Source organism: Onychostoma macrolepis, chromosome 25 (assembly GCF_012432095.1).
Source record: "Onychostoma macrolepis isolate SWU-2019 chromosome 25, ASM1243209v1, whole genome shotgun sequence".
NCBI classification, from domain to species: Eukaryota; Metazoa; Chordata; class Actinopteri; order Cypriniformes; family Cyprinidae; genus Onychostoma; species Onychostoma macrolepis.
The window spans coordinates 24,569,121-24,594,057 of record NC_081179.1 but is presented as its reverse complement, the minus strand read 5'-3'; the positions used below and the strand labels follow the sequence as shown (position 1 = coordinate 24,594,057).

Below are 24,937 nucleotides of genomic sequence, written 5' to 3'. Positions count from 1 at the left end.
ACACTTGACGGCTGCTCTGTCAATTCTTCTTCATCAGTCAGGAACCTAGGTGTGCTGTTCGATAGCAATCTGTCATTTGAAAGCCATGTTTCTAGCATCTGTAAAACTGCATTTTTCATCTCAAAAGCATATCTAAATTGCGACCAATGCTCTCAACGTCAAATGCAGAAATGTTAATTCATGCGTTTATGACCTCAAGGTTAGACTATTGTAATGCTTTATTGGGTGGTTGTTCTGCACGCTTGATCAACAAACTACAGTTGGTCCAAAATGCAGCAGCTAGAGTCCTTACTAGAACCAGGAAATATGACCATATTAGCCCGGTTCTGTCAACACTGCACTGGCTCCCTATCAAGCATCGGATAGATTTTAAAATCTTGTTAATTACTTATAAAGCCCTGAATGGTTTAGCTCCTCAGTACTTGAGCGAGCTCTTATCGCATTATAGTCCTCCACGTCCGCTGCGTTCTCAAAACTCTGGCCGTTTGATAATACCTAGAATATCAAAATCGACTGCGGGCGGCAGATCCTTTTCCTATTTAGCACCCAAACTCTGGAACAGTCTACCTAACACTGTTCGGGAGGCAGACACACTCTGTCAGTTTAAATCTAGATTAAAGACCCATCTCTTTAGCCTGGCTTACACATAACACATTAATACGCTTCCATTATTCAAATCCGTTAAAGGATTGTTAGGCTGCATTAATTAGATCAACCGAACCGAACACTCCCCATAACACACGATGTACTCGTTACATCGTAAGTTGAATGGCATCTGCGCTAATGTTTGTCTGTTTCTTTCCTAGTCTGTTTCTCGGTCCGTGTCCGATCAGATGGTGGGTCGGCGCCGGAGGTGGCGTCTGCGGCCCTGATCGCCGGCGGAGACCAGGACGCCCGGATGACCCCCAGAGATATATCCCCAGATATATCAACCAAAAATAACAAAATAACTAAAATATAATAAAATACCTAACTACATAATACTACTATTGTTAGAAATTGCAACAAAATTAAAATAGAAATAGAAACTTTTGAACTGCGGGTTTCGTCTGGTCAGAGGAGAACTGGCCCCCCGACTGAGCCTGGTTTCTCCCAAGGTTTTTTTTTTCTCCATTCTGTCACAGAGGGAGTTTTGGTTTCTTGCCGCTGTCGCCTCTGGCTTGCTCAGTTGGGGACACTTAATTTCTAGCGATTATCACCGATTTGATTGCACAGATACTATTTAAACTAAACTGAGCTAGACAATGACATCTCTGAATTCAATAATGAAATGTCTTTAACTGAAAATTGAGTGTTTAATCTTATCATTATACATTACTGACACTCTATCCTCCAATTTGATACTGTTAAGTGCTTTGACACAATCTGTATTGTAAAAGCGCTATATAAATAAAGGTGACTTGACTTGACTTGACTGTTATATATAGGCTATATGCACTAACTGGTTTTGTGGCTCAATCCTTTAAAAAGAACCAGGAATCACTGTACTATATTAAGCCTGCTGATTTTAGATTTTTAGTAGGCTAGTTATTATAGTCTTTAATAAATAAAAAAAATATTAATCACAGAGTAGGTCTCTTTTGCTCATTAAAAGTGCTCACGTACCTTTTACATTTACATTTACAGCTCTGAGTGATTAGTGATTTAATATTAGATATTTATGCAGATCTATATGGCTACAATGATCGAGTGTTAATAACTAAATGACACACAATGAGGGTGTGGATACATAAATAATTGGATTTTTAATATCTGATGTCATGGACACTTATTTACTATAAGATAGGAACCTTTAAAAATTGTAAGATAATCAAGAGCTCAAATATTTTATTAAGATATAAACAAGGAAACATTGAGCTTGCCATGAAAACATTTTATTAACACTTCGTAACCTACAAGTCTGTGACGCATTGAGCAACGTAACTCATCTCTTTAAACAACAAAAAAACGGTTGTGCTTTAAAAATGAAATCAGCCGCTTATGTTTGTGTTTGTCCATTTCTAAAACACACTAAATTATCGTTATTTGTGTATAAAATATCAATTTAGTGCTGATCCGCAGCCTGCCGATCCTCAAGGAAATATGAATGAAGAGGTATTCAGCTTGAAGAACCTGGAGGTGCCGTCATCAAGAGTTTATTTGTAAACAATGACTTCATCTGACTAAAATTACCATGGTTGCTAAACAGATAGTAATTAAGATAGGCCTATGATTCTAGAGTTAGCACATAATATTTCTGTAATATGGCCAAATCTATTACAAAATCGTACACAAAGGAATGCGCATGCTCAGGTCTACACCAATAAGATTTGCCGTGTTATGAACCAGTGGAATCGGGGGTGGGCGGAGCGACACGTGTTGCCCCGCCCCAATCGTCCAGATTGCACTCTGAAGTACTTACCAAAGTTTGGCTACATTTGCCATCAGAAGCCAAAAAAGCTAAGTATAATATCTGTGATAGCTAAACATGTTGCAAGAGAGGTGTCACCACCGACATGACAAAGCACTTTAATTTAATAGATCGTGATTCCACCAACATGATTCTATTTCTAAATTACAATGATTCGTCTGTTTCATTCCTCAACCTTGAGCAATCATAACATTGTAATCACTCTTGGTTCGTCCGTGCAGCTTACGATCGCACCAGTGTGATTTGGACATTTAAATTTGCGTTCGCGCTGTCGTTGACCTAAAGAGAGTAGCTGTCATGAATGAAACAGCTTCACAGCCTTTTCAACCACACAGTATCATTATTTCTGTGTGGGGAAAAAATTATTTGATCCCCTGCTTTTGTACGTTTGTCCACTGACAAAGAAATGATCAGTCTATAATTGTAATGGTAGGTTTATTTGAACAGCGAGAGACAGAATAACAACAACAAAAAAAAAAAATCCAGAAAAGTGAATTTAAAAAAAGTTTTTTGTTGTTATTCTGTCTCTATCATCTTCCATCTTCCATTGGGGAAAAAAAACAAAACCCTGTGGAAATTGCAATAATTCGCAAGTGACAACTTCTCACTTTGAGCACACGAATGCGTGTGTCATTTATTTAGCAGGTAAACACAGGAAGACCAATGGCGCTGAACCGCGTCCCACGTCATCACGCAATTTAAAGGGACCGCGATCCCTGTAGTCATGAATAAACACACTAAGAACAAAGTGCTGCGTTTATAATCAACAGTGTGTAGAACTACACTTAACAACAAAGGTGAATTATGTATGTCACATTCACTACAACCCCCTCAATTTATCCAGAATCATGCAGTTCTATTTTGCACACAAACAGCTCTTAAAGAGTCCAGTTTTTATGTAGCTTGTTGAGTTTTGTTCATGGTATTCAGCTGCAACTAAATGGTTTGCAAAAAAGAGACACAGGATAAATGTTTGATGTCATTATTTAATCACATTGGAATCGAAACTGGGAATCGATAAGCAGAACTGGAATTGGAATTGATAAAATTCAAGCGAAACCCAACCCTACTCTTTATATCTCTTGGAAAATACAGCACTGAGTTCAAACAGACTGTGTGTGTCATTGAAACGCAAATTTAGCTGCAGCCAAGTGACTTTGTGCGACCCACAGTTTGAAAACCCCTGCTTTAGACCGCCCTTTCCAGTTAGTGTTTACATTCCACCGCAAGCGCACGTGAGCTCAGCTTTACAGAAACTTACTGACGTAAGGTGATTGGAGTGTTTTTGAAGCTGCTGCCACCAATCTGGACGAGCTCACAGAGACTGTAACTTCATATATCAATTACTGTGAGGATATATGCATTCCCACCAGGACTTATTCAACAATGATAAGCCATGGTTTACAGCAAAACTCAGACACTTTCGTCAGGCCAAAGAGGACACCTACAGAAATGGGGACAGAGTCTTGTACAATCAGGCCAGGAACACACTGAATAAGGAGATTAGAGTGGCTAAAAGGACCAACGCTAAAAAGCTGGAATATCAGTACACTTCCAATTACTCCGCTTTAGTGTGAAAAGGCCTGAAAGCCATCACCAAGTACAGGACACCATCCCCCAGCACTGAGGTAAATCAACAACTTGCTGAAGACCTGAATGAGTTTTATTGTAGATTTGAAACCCCCCACACCCATCCTGACAATCTCTCTACACAACCTTTAACACCTCCAGTAACCCCCCTCTCCCCGACTCCTGTACTTCAGATCAGTGAAGAAGATGTGTGCCAGGAAGGCACCAGGCCCAGACGGTGTGACACCAGCCTGTCTGAAAACCTGTGCTGACCAGCTGGCCCCCATCTTCACACAGATCTTCAACAGATCACTGGAGCTGTGTGAAGTCCCTTTCTGCTTCAAACGCTCCACCACCATCCCTGTTCCAAAGAAACCCACGACAACAGGACTTAAAGACTACAGACCTGTGGCTCTAACGTCTGTCATCATGAAGTCATTTGAAAAACTGGTTCTGGCTTATCTGAAGGACATCACTGGACCCTTACTGGACCCCCTGCAGTTTGCTTACCGAGCAAACAGGTCCGTGGATGATGCAGTCAACATGGGACTGCATTACATCCTGCAACACCTGGACAAATCAGGGACTTATGTGAGGATCCTGTTTGTGGACTTTAGTTCGGCCTTCAACACCATCATCCCTACACTTCTCCAGACCAAACTAACCCAGCTCTCCGTCCCTAGCTCTATCTGTCAGTGGATCACCAGCCAGGAAATTCATGTTAAACAGCCGCTCCACCAACACTGGTGCCCCTCAGGGATCCCTGCAAACAAGTCTGCACTGGCCTTTTACGGACTGCGAACACAGGGCCCCTGAGAATTTGCTCATTGGCAAAACGCTGGCCCCTTAGCACTGGCCCTGCACGGGCAGCCCCCACTTAGTCGCCAGGAAGCCTAAGCGCTGTTTTATTGAAAATAAAGTTTGAAGTCAACGTTGCGGAGATAAGCAATTGCTTTAGTTGGGTTCCTTACCCTTGACTTTTTAACTTAAGTTTTTCTCTGACTGCTGTAACTGTGTGTTTCTGAAGCACATTTGTTATAGCAAAAGTTGCAAGAAGAAAAACTGATTTGATGATTCAGTCATCACGTAGTGGCTTGGTTTCCTGGTCTCACCCAGTGTTTGATCTGTGAGGACATTCTTTAGATTTAATTATTTCATGTTATAGTAGCTCTAGAATACAACTGCATGAAAATTTGTCCTATTTTAATATTTTGAACATTAATTATGCAGAAGTTATTTGGAGGAGGTCATGTAGACTCGTGACAGTCAACAAAATATTCAGATCAACTCTGAACATCGCAAAACAAGCCTTTCGTTGATTGTCACCATTGTTGAGGTTCATACGCTGAATCTTGATATCTGTGTGAGTCAACACAATCCTGCCCAAATAGTTTCTGCATAGTGACTTAAAAACATTCAGAATATTAATGCAGGACAAAACTTTGTGCAGTGATATTCTAGAGCTGCTATGAAGTGAAGTTATTTAACCTAAATAATGTTCTCAGAGATCAGCCTCTGGATGAGATCAGTGAATCAGGACACTACATGATGACTGAATCATGTAACCACCACCATCTGATCAGTTTGTCTTCTCACAACTTTTGCTATAACAAATGTGCTTCAGAAATATTAACGTTAAGAAGTCAAGGGTCAAGAGCCCAACTAAAGTAAGCGCTTACCTCCATAACGGTGACTTCAAACTTGATTATTTTCAATAAAACAGTGCTTAGGCTTCCTGGAGGCTAAGTGAGGGCTGCCCGTGCAGGCAGTATGTGCACGCACTTTGGGTGTATGCATGTTATAAAGAGAAAATTGCCTATAACTGCTAAATTATTATATATAATATTATATATTTTTTATTTTTCCTGATGTAAAAAATTACAAGTGGAATTAATTATAAAATTATTATTTTTTAGACAATTAAATAATAATAATAATAACGATGATAATAATAATAATAAATATAGCTGCAAGCAGCGAATCCGGGGCCAAGCCCGCGAACGGCCCGTAGCGCGGCGCAGAGCGAGAAGAGAGACGACGGAGGAAATAGAAGGAATGTCGAAAAAGCAGATAGGTTCGGAAGTGCAGAAGTTCAAAATTGAACAGAAGTTCAGATGAGAATAAACAAACGCATGTTTCTGATTCAAGACCAACGAGCACGGAAGATCCGACGTCCGGAACAAAAGCAACATTCGCACCTCTTCCGGCCACCATACCTCTTGCGGTCTGAGCACGTGCTACCCTGGATTTGAACCCACAACCTGAATGGTTGTGGGTCAGTGGCTCAGCAGAGTGCGCCACTCAGTTGACACATGTCTGAGAGGCTGCTTTGGAGAGGTTAAGGTGTGAGAATGAGCTGACAAAAAAAAGGTTCTTTAGCATTTTAACCAGCATAACACGCAAAGTAAAGTTAATTGTAATGCAGCTTATTGGTTAACTCTATAGCTGAAGAGTCACATTAAACAGTATTGTAATTGTTCAGCCTGTAACTTATTAGAATGTTAAGATTACTAGTATAAGACAACAAGCACAGGCACGGTCAACTTCCGAGAGGTATTTCTCAAGAACGGTAGAGAATATCACAAATCTGTTCAGTCATTTCTGTGCGGCTCGGTGTAAAGATCATTTGATTAGATTTTGGGTACAATTGGTCAAAATTTGAAGGAGAAGTAGCGAAAAAACAGTTTTTCATTTACTTCAATATGGCTGACAGGTACATTAATGGAAAATGACAAATGAGACATCGTCAGAATCAGCATATCCCCGAGAACAAAAGTACATAAACATAACAAAATTTGGACAATGCTTTCAAAAGATATAAACAAAATTGTGCATTTTTGGTATCTCTTGACCCATAGGTGGCGCTGTTCCCAACTTTGGCATATATCCTCAGTTCATGGTGTCGATGAAGCGTACCAAGTTTTGTGTCAATTGATCAAACTTTGTTAAGGCTAACCAAAACAATTTTGGTTAGCCTCTGAAACAATTTTGGGTCGACCTCGTTAACTTCACAGCAAAATAACTTTTTTTTTTTCACTAGACGTTCAAAACATTCTGTTCTGTCATTTCTGTGCAGCTCAGTCTGAAGATCATCTGAGCCAAGTTTGGGAAGAATTGGACGGATTTTGAAGGAGGAGTAGCAATAAAACTGTTTTTCATTTAATTCAATATGGCTGACAGGTACATTAATGGAAAATGACAAATGAGACATCGTCAGAATCGGCATAATCCAGGGAACAAAACGACATAAAAATTACACATTTTGGACAACATTTTCAAAAGTTCAAAAGCTTCAAAAGTGCTTTTGCAAGAATTGTTATAGCTCTGGAGCACTAGGTGGCGCTGTCTTCATTTTTCCGGTGTACCTCAAGGACATCGTTTTCATGATCCCTACTGATTTTTGTGCAGATATGTCAAATGGTTCAAAAGATATAGCAATTTATGACACATTTCAAAATGTCGGACATGTGGTTCAGCCAATCCTGGCAAAATTGATATCATTTGATTCGGCATGACCCAATTTTCTGACTGACTGTTCAAAAGTTATAAGCGAAAATGTGAATTTTTGGTATGTCACGACCCATAGGTGGCGCTGTTCCCAATTTTGGCATGGACCCTCAGATCATGGTGTTGATGAAGCGTACCAAGTTTCGTTTTGATTGATCAAAGTTTGGCCGAGATACAGCCTCTGAACCAATTTTGGGTCGACTTTGTTAAGTTCACATCATCATAACTTTTGAACAAAGATGAATAAAAGAAATCTGTTCAGTCATTTCTGTGCGGCTCAGTCCAAAGATCATCTGAGCCAATTTTCAGAAGAATTGGATCAATTTTGAAGGAGGAGTAGCGAAAACAGAATACTGTACTTTTTAAAATGGCCGCTACTGTAATGGGTGGAGTCTTAATGTAAGCTATTGAATGTGATCAGCACGAAGAGAGTAATCAGGTGTGCTAAGTTTCATTTCTCTAGAACAAGGGGTTCAGGAGTTATTACCATTTCAATATTGAATTTTTGAACTGGTGGTGGCGCTATAGAGTTGGTCCTAGAGACCCCAAAGTTCGTCAGATCACTATTCTTGGCCATCACTACAAGTGTGCCAAATTTCATCATTTTCCTAGGTTCCCTTCATAGGGCTGCCATAGACTCCCATTGGACGAAAAGAAAATCATACAATTACAATAGGGGCTACAGCCCATTCTGGGCTTGGCCCCTAATAATGCAGTTCATGACCCCTCTCACTGAAATGCCCCTGTAGGCCAAACTCTGAGGAACCGTAGCAACCTGACAACAGCCCGATAATTTTAGATCTCTTACCTTAGCCTTAAATCAGGAATCTGAAAAAAGAGCAAAGAAAAAGGGTTATTAATTTGAGATCACTCTTCTTCTGGTATGCCATACACTACAGATGAATATTGCCTACACTACATTCAAAATATTGCCAGTTCTGCAATCATGAAGATGCATTGACAATTCCCAGGCTAGTTTATCTTACTGTAATATGTTGTTTGCTATATTAAGTTTCAGCTCAAATTCTTGAGTCATTCCTGTTTTATGATACTACTGTATTATTTCAGCCCTTATTTATGCACACTAAACAGGAAATTTGCTTCACCAAAACTTCTTGATTTCTCCCTGTGTTCTGAGTCTTGACTACATTTACATTTAGACATTTAGCAGAGACTTTTTTTGCAAACTGACTTACAAATAAGGAGCATACTCCCTGATCAAACACACATGAAAAATCTAACCAAGGTCTTCAGAAGTAACTGAAAACTATACAGGCAGGTGTATAGAATTTTTTCCAATGAACAGGAAAGCAATGCACATATTCAAGTTATGTCACATCACTTTGTGAGAATTATTTCAACACACACTGACCTGGTCATATGACATATTAAATATTTGACAGGAAGCATACAACACCCACCTAAACATTTTAACATAATGTCACTGCATTTTAGCAAAAATTCACTACGTCTTAAGTACATTTAAGCATCTGAATAATGGCTTAAGAAACAGACTTTTAAAAAATGTTATCAGAATAAGGGGATCAGAAATCCAAATACTTAGTGTAGCCAAAATTTTTTTTAAAAAGCCCTGAAAGTCAGGACAGAGCAGGTGTAAATGCTGCACAATAACCAATTTCACATTTAGTGGAGGATTTTCAAATTCAAGTTTTTGGCGTCTTTTCTTATTGGTGCATGACTTTATCCAAGCTTCATAAATTTTTCTCAGCCTTAGATGTGATCTAAAATTTGAAACTCAATTTACCAATAAGTTACACTTTAGTTTAGGGACCGATTCTCACTATTAACTAGTTGCTTATTAGCATGCATGTTACTAGAATATTGTCTGTTTATTAGTACTTATAAAGCACATATTAACATATTAAATGAAGCTTCATGAAGCATTAAGCTTTTCAGCCAAGTGGTTCACAAAAGGGTTAATTTCTGGAGGCTTCATTTGCTCAAAATACCACCTGCTGGCCAAAGAGTGTAAAACAAGCAGATATACAGGTGCTGGTCATATAATTAGAATATCATCAAAAAGTTGATTTTTCACTAATTCCATTCAAAAAGTGAAATTTGTATATTATATTCATTCATTACACACAGACTGATATATTTCAAATGTTTATTTCTTTTAATTTTGATGATTAGAGCTTACAGCTCATGAAAGTCAAAAATCAGTATCTCAAAATATTATAATATTACTTAAGACCAATACAAAGAAAGGATTTTTGGAAATCTTGGCCAACTGAAAAGTATGAAAATGAAAAGTATGAGCATGTACAGCACTCAATACTTAGTTGGGGCTCCTTTTGCCTGAATTACTGCAGCAATGCGGCGTGGCATGGAGTCGATCAGTCTGTGGCACTGCTCAGGTGTTATGAGAGCCCAGGTTGCTCTGATAGTGGCCTTCAGCTCATCTGCATTGTTGGGTCTGATGTCTCTCATCTTCCTCTTGACAATACCCCATAGATTCTCTATGGGGTTCAGGTCAGGCGAGGTTGCTGGCCAATCAAGCACAGTAACACTATGGGCATTGAACCAGCTTTTGGTACCTTTGGCTGTGTGGGCAGGTGCCAAGTCCTGCTGGAAAATGAAATCAGCATCTCCATAAAGCTTGTCAACAGAAGGAAGCATGAAGTGCTCTAAAATTTCCTGGTAGATGGCTGCGTTTACTGTGGACATCAGAAAACACAGTGGACCAACACCAGCAGATGACATGGCAGCCCAAATCATCACTGACTATGGAAACTTCACACTGGACTTAAAGCAACATGGATTCTGTGCCTCTCCACTCTTCCTTCAGACTCTGGGACCTTGATTTCCAAATGAAATGTAAAATTTACTTTCATCTGAAAAGAGGACTTTGGACCACTGAGCAACAGTCCAGTTCTTTTTCTCCACAGCCCAGTTAAGATGCTTCTGACGTTGTCTCTGGTTCAGAAGTGGCTTGGTAGCCTTTTTCCTGAAGACGTCTGAGCGTGGTGACTCTTGATGCACTGACTCCAGCTTCAGTTCTCTCCTTGTGAAGCTCTCCCAAGTGTTTGAATCGGCTTTGCTTGACTGTATTCTCAAGCTTGCAGTCATCCCTGTTGCTTGTGCACCTTTTCCTACCCAAATTCTTCCTTCCAGTCAACTTTGCATTTAATATGCTTTGATACAGCACTCTGTAAACAGCCACACCTTTCAGTAATGACCTTCTGTGACTTACCCTCTTTGTGGAGGGCGTCAATGTTCGTCTTCTGGATCATTGCCAAGTCAGCAGTCTTCCCCATTATTGTTGTTTCAAAGAACAAGAGATGCCCAGAATTTATACTGTAGGGATGGTCATTTATTCAAACTCAAATGTAAATATTCTAATATTTTGAGATGCTGATTTTTGACTTTCATGAGCTGTAAGCTTTAATCATCAAAATTAAAAGAAATAAACATTTGAAATATATCAGTCTGTGTGTAATGAATGAATATAATATACAAGTTTCACTTTTTGCATGGAATTAGTGAAATAAATCAACTTTTTGATGATATTCTAATTATATGACCAGCACCTGTATTGTTGGATATAGTTGGATAATCCAGGGATCAGAAAGTAAAAGTCCTGCCATATGTTTATGCCACCCATGAACTCAGTAGCTGATTTCACCAGAGGAGGAACCAAGTCATTCCTTTCAAGTCGTAAGCAAGTCTTGAGTCAAATCTCAAGTTTATAATAGTTTTCCAAAGTGGTCCATGCAGTCATTAAGCATCATGATAAAATGTGCCTTATAGCATAAGAGCATCAGGCAAATGTATAAATGTAAAGAACTCAATCTCTTTCCTGAATATTACTCCGATTTTATTCTGTAAAGCTACCTTGAAATAATGTGCATTAAGTAAAGCACTATATAAATAAAAGTGACTAACCAGTGGCATGGGCTCCACAAAAGCTTCAGGTGGACGTGGTGGTCTGGCAGCCAACAGTGGGGCCAGGGACATAGGGGCGACTCCATCCTCCTCTACCTGATCCAATTCACTCAGCTGTTGTGTGATAGAATCCATTTCCTCCTGCAGTTTTTCAGTGTGGACACTAATCTCAGATATCTTCTCAGAGGCCTGGGCAGTGAGGAACGCTTCCTTTAGATCCACCAGGTGCAGAACACGCCACTCCTCCAGGCGAACCAGCCTATGCAGCTCATCAAACTGCTGGTTCACATACTGCTCCAGCTCTTCTGCACTCATCTGAAACATTTACAAACATAGGGATAGTTCACCTTCAGTTAGTCCCAACCAATCTGGGCACATGTGGAATGATGATCTGGCCACATGTAGCATGGAATGATGGCACTTGGGCAGACCGCTCCTGTTTGCCAGATCTGGGCCAAAAGCAGCCATAGCAATGCCACATGTCAGCCAAGAGCAAAGAAATAAACCACACTGGACCTTATCTGAGCCACAAAATCTTCATATATTATTTATAGAGTCCTCTCAGCTAGTCTAAGCTTGTTAACAAGCAAAATCACTGAAGGAATACAAAAAGTATGTTTAATATTAAAAAAAATACTTTTCATACTTAAGTACAATAAATATCACATACTTTAAGACTTTTACTCAAGTAATATTCTAAACGGGGACTTCAACTTCTATCAAAGTCATTTTCTGAAATGTTAGAATATTAATTTATTTCTAAAATGTTATTATATGGAAAGCCTAAAACAGATCACAGCAGTATAGACCTACACAGGCTATCAGTCCAGAATGGGATGAACCGTTGATCATAATTAGCATGGCCATAAGTTGGCTTTGTACAGAAAGTTTCAAGTTAATTGCATTAATAATTACTATATGATATAAACTTAATCTTTAAAATGTTACGGACGAGACAGTGCTAAAGCGTCCTGACCTCATAAATCTAGCCCTTATAAATCCAAAAATCATCACTGTTTAGACAAAATGAGTTTATCTACTTTTCAGACAGGCCTCCATCTTTCTACAAAATACTTACTGTTGACATAAATTAAAGAATGGGCAGTCTTTGATCTCTCATTTGAAAACATGAAATACAGTCGAATGAAAATGTAATTTTAGGTGCACTCCCTCAATGTGGTGGATAAACAACATAGCAATTTCCTTCACATTTCTATTAAAGCAGGTTAATGCTGTAAAATACAGACCTACTTCGGTACCAAGTCGGTACTAAAAAAGTGAAAACGTCACGGTACCAGGTTTTTTTAAGTACCGGTGGTACCGAGTACCCGGTCAACCCGGTTCTTGACGCGTACGGCCCGATGATTTCCGCGATGCAGAAAACGCGGACGGAATCTCGGAATCCAGTTATAAAAACGGAATTTACAGTTTAGCACGGAATTTGTCAACGTTTGGATGAATTAATCAAAAGTAGGTCACTGCACTTAAATCAAATCGCGACGTGGACTAGTATCTGTAAATATTAACATTTGAAAACATGAAATACAGTCGAATGAAAATGTAATTTTAGGTGCACTCCCTCAATGTGGTGGATAAACAACATAGCAATTTCCTTCACATTTCTATTAAAGCAGGTTAATGCTGTAAAATACAGACCTAAATGTACAAGTTAAACAGGGTTTAATTCTTTTGGTTAAAAAAAAAAAAAAATCATGGTAAGGATGACTTCTGCATGGAATTGCCCTATATCAAATAATGCTATAAAATCGATTATTGTTATTTTAGTGCTGATGCACATACAGTTATTGCTAATTACTAACTTTATTTTTTTTTAAGGAAACTTTTTGGCCTGTCTTCTGAGGCCACAGGAGCACGCAATGAACAAAATATATTGTTTATTCAATGCAATGAAATAACGACTATCTATAATAAGGTGCATAACGCCTAAAAAAAATATATATATATATGTATATATATAATTCAAAAATAATTTTGTAAATTGCATGAGCAATTATGAACAAAACAGCATCATGTATTTATGCATAGCTTAATTAAAAAAAGAAGCACCGATCATAGAGATTGTATTTAATTCAGAACACACAAACACATGTTAAAATGAGTGCTGTGCCTGTGAATCAAAAAGGGAATAAAAGTCAAATTTAAAATAAAAATTTGCATTCAAATGCAAAAACGGTGTATTTGAATATTACACAGTAAAATCCCGAGTGTCAAATTAAAACTGTTCGGAGCATACATGGTCCCACTCTACAATAGTGTTAAAGTAACACTGAAGCAGGCCATGTCCACACGTACACGGATATTTTTATAAACAGAGTTTTTCCTTCCGTTTTAAAAAAAAAATCTCCGTCCACATGAAAACGCAAACGCATGCTATGAGGCACTTTCAAGAGCATGCCAAACCAACAGGTGGCGATATAATCTCAACCGTAAAGTCATGTTGGCCAGTCAGAAGCCAGAAAAAGTTTCCAGTAGGTGGAGATAACGGTGTGTGCTCCGACGTCACAAGCCAAAAACTCCGGTTTTGCTGTCTATGCGACAAGTTTTTGAAAATCTTCACCCTGGCAGGAGTTTTCAAAAATGTTCGGTTTCAGTGACCTGCTGCAGCGTTTGTGTGTGGATGAATGGCCAAACCGCATAGAAAAAGCTGTGATTTTAAAAATAACAACGTTCGTGTGAACAGGGCAGCAGTGTTGAAGTTAATGAGATAATTATGTGATTAATTAAGTACTGATTGAGCACTGGTGATGAACAGCTGCTGTTAACAAGCAGAATCACTGAAAAAAAGACAAATACAAGAACTACAACTAGTGATGGGCAGATGAAGCCTCATGAAGCTTTAAACTTTTCAGCCAAGTGGTTCACAAAAGAGTTCATTTCTGGAGGCTTCATTTGCTCACAATACCACCTGCTGGCCAAAGAGTGTAAAACAAGCAGATATATTACAGACAGAGGTGTAAAGTCCAGAAAGTAAAAGTCCTGCCATGTGTTTATTCCACCCATGAACTCAGCAGCTGATTTCACCAGAGGAGGAACCAAGTCATTCCTTTCAAGTCACAAACGAGTCTTGAGTCAAATCTCAAGTCCTCAAAGAGTTAAAGTTAATGAGATAATTAAGAGACTAATTAAATGATGATTGTGCGTTAGTGATGAACACCTGCTGTTATTGAGAATTACAGAGGATCAGATGTTGATGTTTTATTGGTTAAAATGATGCCACCATCATGGAGATCAGCGTTTGCATTAGTTGGGCTCTTGACCCTTGAGAGATTTAAACCAAGAACATTCACTCATCAAAAGCATAAAATAACCTGCTACCTCCAGATTGAATTCAGCATTGAATAAATGTTTGTTGTGAAACAATATTGCAATTGTTAGAAATACATTTATTTAAGGGATTAAAAGGCTCAAGAGCCCAACTAAAGCAAACACTGACCACAATTATGGTGCCAATGTTTTTTTTTTTTTTTCTTCCAGTTGATTTCATCCAAGGCTGTGGCTGAAGTCAGTTGTAGTTCTTGTGTTTCTCTTTTCTTCAGTGATGTTGACTGTTAACTTCAGGTGTTCATTACTAATGCTCAATCATCATTTAATTAGTCACTTTTACTTTTTGGCCCCTGGACTTTACACCTCTGGAAAGAGTCACATAAACAGTCACATTCAGTTGCACATCTTATTTGGTTAATATTTTTTTATTCTGGTAGAAATGTGTTGTAAGTGTGGAATTTTATGAGCAGAATTGTTATTTGGGGAGAAAAAACAATTATGTTATAAAGTCAATTATGCAAGTATGTAATAAAGTGTGACTCACATCTGGGCTGATCCATTTGGCCTTGATCTTTTCTGATATTTCATGTGTGCGCTCCAGTAAGTCAATGCCTTCTTTGCTCTGAAACACAAACACATTCAGAAAGAGTGACTCTCAATTATTGTTAAAAGGATAGTTTAGAGGACAGACAGGAGAACAACATCAAAAACAACAACACCACCAAGTTACAAGCATCATGAATACACTGGAGCAGAGGTGTAAAGAGTACCTGAAAACCATACTTGAGTAAACGTACAGATACCTTACAGTGAAAATTACTCCACTACAAGTTACAAGTCACCAATTCCAAAACAACTTGAGGCAAGGATCTATGTGCAGGCATTTCATGGAAAAAGTAGAACAAAAAATAAACCAAAACCAAAGGGAACAAAGAACAGAATGACGGGCAAACAGAAAACCATTACATTCAACAACTCATAAAGAACTAAAGAAACACTAGGGCTATATATATATATATATATATATATATATATATATATATATATATATATATATATATATATATATATATATATATATATATATATATATATATATATACACACACACACACACACACACATTACTCAGGAGGCTAACAAGCTTAACAAGATAAGATACAAACTGACTACAAACAACACGGAATACAGGAAGTAGTGTTGTCAAAAGACCCGTACTTCGGTACCAAGTCGGTACTAAAAAGTGAAAACGCCACGGTACCAGGTTTTTTGGCACCGGTGGTACCGAAAATTACCCGTCAACCCGGTTCTTGACGCCAGACGGCCCGATGATTTCCGCGATGCAGAAAACGCGGACGGAATCTCGGAATCCAGTTATAAAAACGGAATTTACAGTTTAGCACGGAATTTGTCAACGTTTGGATGAATTCATCAAAAGTAGGTCACTGCACTTAAATCAAATCGCGACGTGGACTAGTATCTGTAAATATTAAGCCGCAAAAGTCGATTCAAATATGAATCCCGCATGTTCTGCGAGTCTCTGTGTGAGTGAATGAATGGCAGAGACTACACACACTGAAGCGCGCCTGACGCTCGCGGTGATTCATCATCTGCAGTCTCAATGAGGACATAAATACATAAACAATATCTACATAACTGCTCTCGGAAGTCCCGTCGCGAGCATTTTACCGTTTCATTGAGTAAAACCAGCGTCATATCATATAGCTACACACAGAAATGTAAAGGTATTCACGGCAACCCGTCAAAATAAAAGTTTATCTTAAAGACATTGTGCCAGAAATATAATTTTATATATATATATATATATATATATATATATATATATATATATATATATATATATAATTTTTTCATTTTATTTTTTTATTTTTAAGAAATCACACAATATTTCTTCCATATTTTAATTTTAATAGTAAATCCCTTTATTTACCAAAACATTACAATGTGTTTAAATTTAATTAATTAAAAGACAAATTAAATTTGGGTGAAACTTGTTTACTGTTTTTCATACTTTCATTACTTGCGGGAAAACTTGAAACACAATTTAAATAAAGTATAAAGAATGGCATTGATTTTTGTACATTTTTATTTTTGTTTGACTTCATTATTAAAAATAGTGTGTTTTTTTTAATTAGCATGTGGTACCGAAATTGGTACCGAGAACCGTGGATTTTGACTGGTATCGGTACCGAATACTGAAATTTTGGTACCGTGACAACACTAACAGGAAGTGACATAAAAGTCCAAGACAAGGCATACAGAACATGTAACAAAAACAAGAAAGAGCTGAGGAGAGCAATCACGTTTATTTTCTAAAACCAAAATAAAACTGAACACCTCAAAATTGCAAATAAATAAATAAATACAGAAAGAAAAAAAGTCTTCTTGCACTGGATGTGCTGGTTTCAGCCTCATTGCCAGCTGCAGTCATATCCTTATATTTAAAACAACTGATTCACAACTACTTGCTAAGGAACTCGCATTCATGTACACTGTAAAAAATTGCGCTGTAAAATAACGGTAAAATACTGGCAGCTGTGGTTCCAGTAGTGCGCTGTTAATTTACAGCTCTCCTTTTTTACAGTATGTTACCGTTATAATACCATGTGGTAAATTTCATTTGAGAAACCGATTACTTCAAAATAGAGATGGGCAGATGAAGCCTCATGAAGCTTTAAGATTTTCAGCCAAGTGGTTGACAAAAAGGTTAATTTCTGGAGGCTTAATTTGCTCACAATACCACCTGGTGGCCAAAGAGTGTAAAAAAAAGCAGATATATTACAGACAGAGGTGTAAAGTCCAGGGGTCAGAAAGTAAAAGTCCTGCCATGTGTTTATTCCACCCATGAACTCAGCAGCTGATTTCACCAGAGGAGGAACCAAGTCATTCCTTTCAAGTCACAAAAGAGTCTTGAGTCAAATCTCAAGTCCTCAAAGAGTTAAAGTTAATGAGATAATTAAGAGACTAATTAAATGATGATTGTGCATTAGTGATGAACACCTGCTGTTATTGAGAATTACAGACGATCAGATGTTGATGTTTTATTGGTTAAAATGATGCCACCATCATGGAGATCAGTGTTTGCTTTAGTTACAAACTACAAACACTTAATGTGTAATAGTGAAACATAAAAAAATTACTAACTCAAATCATTGCAGTTCACTGTTAGCTATAGCACACATGTATATGATGAAGTAACACAAAGATCATCACTGCATCAAATCCACAGTTACTGTCTTTAAATAAAGCAGCAGAACATCAGTGTTTGTTTGAAAAAATATGATTCCCAATGCACACAAACTTCCCAGAATACCGAGTGCCTTGTTGATTACAGTGTTTACTTCCTTTTAAATTATATTTTTATAAAATATTTTTTTTATTTGTGAAAAATACTTTGTCTTCTAAAGTATAAGTATGTTTATTTTACACATTTATTTTTTAATCCATTTTCAAGTTATTTAAAATTTCTGAAATATTAATTAAAATAAGTAAAATGATATCGGCCATCGACCACCCTGCTTTCCAAGATATCGGCATCGGCCAGCCCTAGTGTACTTACATTCAGTTAAGTATGTGTCTTGGCTAAATGTTTGCAGCTACACTCACACACATATATACACATACACATATACGGGTGTGCGATATTGACAAAAAATAATATTTTGATATTTTCTGGGATTTTATCGATAACGATAATTAGACGATATTTTGCTGCATGTTATTGTGCTGGTATCTTAAGGACTGCCGTGGACAGCTGACTCCTAACGTTTTTGATATTCTTCATATTCTGTGTGGTGGTCAGTTCACACTGATAGAAATGAATCTTTTCCAATAAGTTTAAAATGATTTTCACATTTTATGGGCATTTTTACCTCTATAAAGCCATTTTTTTTCTAAAAGTGTCCATTATCTTTTGAGTCAAATTCTTACATTTAATCAGTGAATTAGAATAAAAAGACTTTTGGGCTGTTACCAAGCAAATGAAATCAGTATCAACAAAATTCATCTTTGCAATGCAGAGAAAACACAGAAGCTGCATCAGAAGTTGCATTTAGATGCATTTACACACGGTTTAATGCAAGACATGAATGCATTTAACCTGCAATTACAAATGCATAAATCATGTTTTGATATATTAAACAAAACGTTCAATACCGACATTTGAAATTATTTAAATAATAAAAGATACTTTGAATGTGAAATTAAAATTGCCAGCAGGTGGAAGCAAGTCACTGTTAATAAGTGAGTCATTGCGATTGAACCGAATCATTCAAACGGGTGATTCATGCAGGAATGAAACGTCCTCGTGTTGCTCAGAGACGCAAAACAGTGCTGTGGCTATGTTTGGAGTGATTTTTGTTGTCAAAATAAAGCAAAAACTAAAACGTAAGTCTCTTAATTAACCTCTTGTTTATTGAACTGCTGTAAAAAATCAATAACACATTTGTAATCATGGTATTTTTTGGAGCGTTATTTTTCGTTATTCTTCGTGTGAAATTGATTAACTAGGCTATATGAAGTGGCACAAAATAGCCTATATACATTTTTTGCCCCATGTCTTTCATTTTGTGTTCATTCTAAATGTAGTGAAAGTGCAGTGAAAGAACACACTCTACGCACACGCACTAGTCTAGACTTCACATAATGAATGCGTGCACTCTGTAGGGGTGTGTTTTGAATGGTTTTTGCTAAATACTCAATGTCAAATCGCACATCGTTTAAACAACAATTGCAATATTATCACAGATGATATATATCACACACCCCTAATTTATGATAACAATTTCACCACAGTGTTGGTCTTTGTGTGTTGACTGACCTTCTGCCACAGGTAGGCCTCTTTGAGAGTGATAATCTCATGTTCTCTGTGCTCGCCCTGCACAGCACACAGCACACAAATGATCCGCTGGTCGTGTTGACAGTAGAGCGAACCCTCTTGGTCATGCTCCTTACATTTCAGCCTCTCCACTGTCACAGTGTCTCTTTTCGCTGGTTTATGCTCATCATTATTAGTGGCCTCCGCCCCCTCTGCTGCGTTTTCAGACACCTGGCAGTCTTTCAGTGGCCCATGCTCTGCCTGAGGGTCTGGGGTATTGTACGGCTGGAGTTGGTGACCAGTGCTTTGTGAATGTTTGTCTGCATGGCTAGAGCAGAAGGCAAAGCGACAGAGTGTGCACATCCAAGCAGCTGACTGAGGCTCGTCCGGTTCACACGCATCACATGTGCCATCCATCTGTGGCAAATCATCCTCAATAAAGCAGCTGTCCCAGCATCCTCTCGATGTATCCATGGTGGTGGAGGATGGGGATGATAGTGAGAGTCTGGGTTGAAGCCTAAAAGTGGGCAAAGGACAATGCGACAAAATAAGTTATAGTAACAGTAGTAAGTGAATGGTTCAATCAACTGTAAATGGGTAGTTGACAAATAAAAGTTGGACTGTGTCTTATGGTGTGATGTAGAAAAAAATACTTAACACAAATAACATGCGAAAAATGTATCTTCATTTTTGCGGTTAGAAATAGCATGAGAGAGGTTTATCTTCAATGTTAGAATTCTTTTTTTTAATTTTAAAAAATATTTTTCCATCTCACCATTGGACACATTGATACGTCAACTACCCAAATGTAGCAACAGTGCTACATTTCTGTGCTTTAGGCAGAGCTTCAATGGGTGTCATCGGTGCAAAGCACTGCTGGCCAAATAAGCATAGAAAGGTTTTGGAGCATTTGTTACCCGTGCTGGTAATAGGCATTGGACGATAACCGGTTTCAAGGTATACCGCGCTTTGGAAAATTCACGGTTTCAAAACAACAAAAATTTTCCGTTATACCGTTCCTGCGGTATGCACAGTTTTTGTGTGTCATCAAAGACGGAAAGTGCAGGATTCCCTCAGTTGTGAGCAGTGAAGAGCGTAATGAGTCACACAACCCCTCCTCCTCCGGCTGGTGCGAGCGGTCAGTGAGAGTCACCTGTGTGTAGGATGATGGCCGAATGAGGTGAATCCCTGGAACTTTTTCCCCTGTCAAAAAAGACGAAGTGTGCCGTATGGAAATTTTTCTGGTAATGTAGACTAATGTTCCGAATACAACGATGTTCCATATAGATGACGTTTTGGCGCAGATCGCTAAATAAATACCTCCAGGTCTTACATAAACGATATATCTGTGTCGTCTTCATTTCTCCCTCTTTCACCCTCGATCAAGACAGAGACCCATTCACCGGTTGTTTCAGTGTTGAAATAAATGCTATTTGGCTTGATATCGAGGCAGATAACATAGCTAATTAACTACACTGTAAAAAAAAAGTTCTGTAAAATTTCGCTGTGGTTGCCGGAATTCTACCGTAAAATATTCGGTAGCAACATTTTAGGTTTTACAGTTTTAACTTAAATTTACAGTTAACTACCATAATTTCATTAGCTGATATAATGTTAATATACCAACCTACTGAATTACTGAATTCTGCTTTGTACCTTTGTATTACACTGATATCCACCAAATGCAGATGGTGATGAGAAAATCACATGATGAACCAAAGCCAATCACAAGCAGATTTTAAATAATAACGTATATAGAAGGTGCACAGTGCCATTCACACAAACACTAAACACCATCATGGTGAGACTCATTAAACTGAAATATGCAATAAACATTAATTTAACAACATTAGATGTAACATACAACCCTAATAAACATAACTGATAAGAAAAAACTAAGAAACCTTATTTCAAAGAAAAAACATCAAATTCAAACACAATTTGAAATGCAATGCAGGGAATTCTGGGAACGTCAGTTGACGGTTTTTCCCTGTAAATTTTACATTCTTTTTCACTTCCAAAAGTGGTATTTCACCATAAAATTGTCAGAAATGTCTATTACAGTTTTTCACCGTATATAGTAGGGGAACTTACTGTTAACTATTTAACAGATTTTTACCGTAGCTTTTTCAGAGTTTTTTACCGTTAAAATCATGGTCATTTTTTACAGTGTAGCTAACTGTAGCTAGTGTAGTTCAACTAGTTTCCTCCCTCACGTTACTTCACAGAGCAGGGAATATCAGACTACCATGTTTATGCGATTTAGTACAATAATTAAATTTAGCTGGTAACTTGTCTATAATTTTAAGCCTCCTGCCATTGTTTTCATCTGTTCAAAATCACGTCATTTAAAAAAACAAACAAACTGCTCGCTCTCAGCTCTCTATGTGTAAGGGCACACATCTTTGTACCTCACTGCTCATAACTTGGACTGAAAGATGAATGTGTAGAAAGTGAGCATATCTCCAAAAACTTTTTTTTTTTTTTTTTTTTACAGAAATTATGTTTTGATTTATGTTTTTGATTATTGAGCTGTAGGTTTAGGTTAAGTGACTGTTTCTTTTTCCCCATTTAGAAGGATTTTTTTTTTTACAGAAAATTTATTTATGTTCTGATTATTGTTGAGCTGCAGGTTTAGGCTCACTTAAGTGACTGCACTTAATTTAATTAACAAGAATTCAATTATTTATTTTAATTATTTAGTCTGACATATTTACTGTTCCAAAATGTTCTATATGTTTCTTAAAAATAAAATATATTGTGTTCAGTGGAAAAAACGTTGTTGTTTTTAACCCAGACATTTAAAAATAACATATTTTAGAGCTGTAATCGCAATACCGTGATACCGTGGTGTACAGAAGTTCTTATTGAGAATTGACAGGGGTTTAAATCTAAAGTTTGTTTCATTTGACGTCATCATAATGGTGATTGGTGCTTCTATTAGTTGGGCTCTTATTACAATTATTAAGTTTTATTATCATTAGTTTGTTTTCACTTGCGTCTGTGTTTATCAAATACGTTTGCAGTAGCAAATAAAGACAAAACGAGATCAGGTGATGATAGTCAGCTATTGACGGTTCTACAATCATAATGAAATATCTGATTCATTAATGTCATTTGACACTAACGATTGTGTTGTGCCAGTAATACATCTGCTGTATAAAACTGCAGTGCAAGATCAACAGTAGTGTAGAGCCAGTTAAAGATAAAAGTAACTTAAAAAAAAAGCACAAAAATTTAAACTCCAATAACACACAAAGTCTATGCATGCTGGGTACCATAGTACAACATAGTACATAGCTCATAAATTATGCAGCTGATTTGTCTTATTTTCTTTAATTCTAACTTTGGTTCAAACATTTATTTATTTTTTCTTGCTGTTTTTTTTTTTTGTGTGTGTGTCTTTTAGTAGCTTTTTGTGATGTCCAGCTGAATATTTTGTCACCATTGTTAAGACTCATAGGCTAATATCTGTGTGTGCACCCTTTATTTATATCTTCAAACTGGCATCGCAACTCACATTGTAATAACAAAGGATTCGTAATGTAAACACATTAAATTACACAGCTTCAGGATTCAAATGATTTCAGCGAATCAGGTCACTACATGATATTTGTGAGACCATCAACAACAAATAATCATGTACTGCAAATGTGTCAAATACACTGTCATAGCAGCCAACGAAAAACAACAATTAATGATAAGAGTTAAGATCCCAGCTAATGGAAATGCCAGTCACCATTATGGAGACTTCAAATTAAACAAACGTTAGATTTAAACCCCTGTTATTTCTTAATAAGAACTTCTGTAGACCTCTAACAGAAATAAAGTCAGTCTGGTTAGTAATAAGTGAAGCTGGTACGGCTGTTTGTGGAGTTGTTTAATCCTCCTCTGCTGAGATCTTCAGAAATTTAATGTCTTTTATCTTCAGTTGATTTCATCTAAGGCTGTGGCATGTGCGTTTTTTAGATGTTTAAGCCTTTATTTGTGTAAGTTTCACTACTTATTGTAAAGTTAAGAGATTAATGTTCAGACTTTTGCATATTATAACCTGGAAATTGGATGTGGGAAATAATTACATTAGATCCAAAAGATAGCAACATAGCGCAGATGCTACAGAACACATTTAACTGACTAGCTGTATAAAATTGTGTGCTACGCTAACATAATACTTAACAGACATTACTGGCTTGTACTTTTACATCCATAATATTATAAATTGACAGTTTATTGCTGGTCTGTCATTTTACAGTGCTGTAATTTTGAAAGATTTCATATTATTTTAAGGTGAGCTTAAAGGGTGCACGTCTATGGCCACGTACACACTACAGCTAACTTCTGTTGTCAGTTCACCTTTTACTCCTTAATCGCGTTCTGTACACACATAATTCACTCAAATATGGGAGTCACAACCGCATTCCACAACCGCATTAACTCCCGAAAAATACAGGTAGTGACAACCGCATTTACAGAAATTCCACACAGTGTGTACGGAACCGAACTGAACAACTAGTTGTTAATGACGTCGTTGAACGTGCATCAGTGCCTTCGTCTGTATGTGAGATGCAAGAAAACAGTGAAAAAAGTCTTAACTTAGCACGGGGCTAGCTGCGCGCGGTAAAGTGAGTGTTGCCAGATCTTCATAGAAAAAAAACTAAACAAAAAAAAAAAAAAACACCCAAATGCTTTGTTTTATAACACCAAAAAAGAAAAAAAAAATTCATATCTCATATCCGTGACAGACCACTTTATTAACTTCATAAAGTGCCTATCTTTATGAGCTAAGACCAAACAACATGCCTAAAAACACATAATTAATATAATTAATATGTGTTAATTATAATTATTAATAATTAATACATGACCTAGACTATTTAGCACAAATCCTGTCATTGTAATAAATATTACATTAAATTTATTAAAAATTGTTGCTGCTCCAATTAAGCTCAGTGTGCTCTCGTTAAGCTCTTCCACATTGAACGTCTGTAAATACTTCATGAACAGACTTTAAATATTAACTGATGGTTGTCACTCTAAGTTAAGTTAATCGATTTTCTATGGATTCTGTCGACTCAAATCTGCAGAATGGCTCTGATCTTTGGCATCTAGCATCAACATCTCCAGACTTTAAATCTGTGGAAAATCGGGGCAAAAATCATGTATTCCAGTCTTAAGAGACTATAGATAAGTTGGCATCCATTTAAAAAGAGGTTTCATAATGAGGCTAGCTTCTGTGTTCACCCCCATGAATTAAAAGTTTTATTGCTTTGTTTTATTTGATTTTTCAATGTGTGATACTTTGATGTGTGAGCCGAACGTGGACTAGTATAGATGTTGCAATGTGCTTAGATGACACTTCACTATGAATATATAACTGATCAAATTAAATGTCTTGTTGCTTGATTTTAGTGTTCTGTTTTTTG

The 24,937-nt window shown here is 37.3% G+C and overlaps 1 protein-coding gene across 3 annotated transcripts in view; it reads right to left on the bottom strand.

The window, feature by feature from the left end:
• trim44 (tripartite motif containing 44) overlaps positions 1-24,937 on the bottom strand; it is a 40,569-nt gene that overhangs the window by 10,933 nt on the left and 4,699 nt on the right. For all 3 annotated transcript variants that reach the window (XM_058767076.1, XM_058767078.1, XM_058767077.1), the window contains 4 exons: positions 19,518-20,031; positions 15,222-15,299; positions 11,393-11,707; positions 8,295-8,314 (listed from right to left, as the gene is read on the bottom strand). In XM_058767076.1, coding sequence (XP_058623059.1) covers positions 8,295-8,314; positions 11,393-11,707; positions 15,222-15,299; positions 19,518-19,988 — 884 coding nt within the window. In that variant the 5' untranslated portion in view covers positions 19,989-20,031. The remainder of the gene's footprint in view (positions 1-8,294; positions 8,315-11,392; positions 11,708-15,221; positions 15,300-19,517; positions 20,032-24,937) is intronic.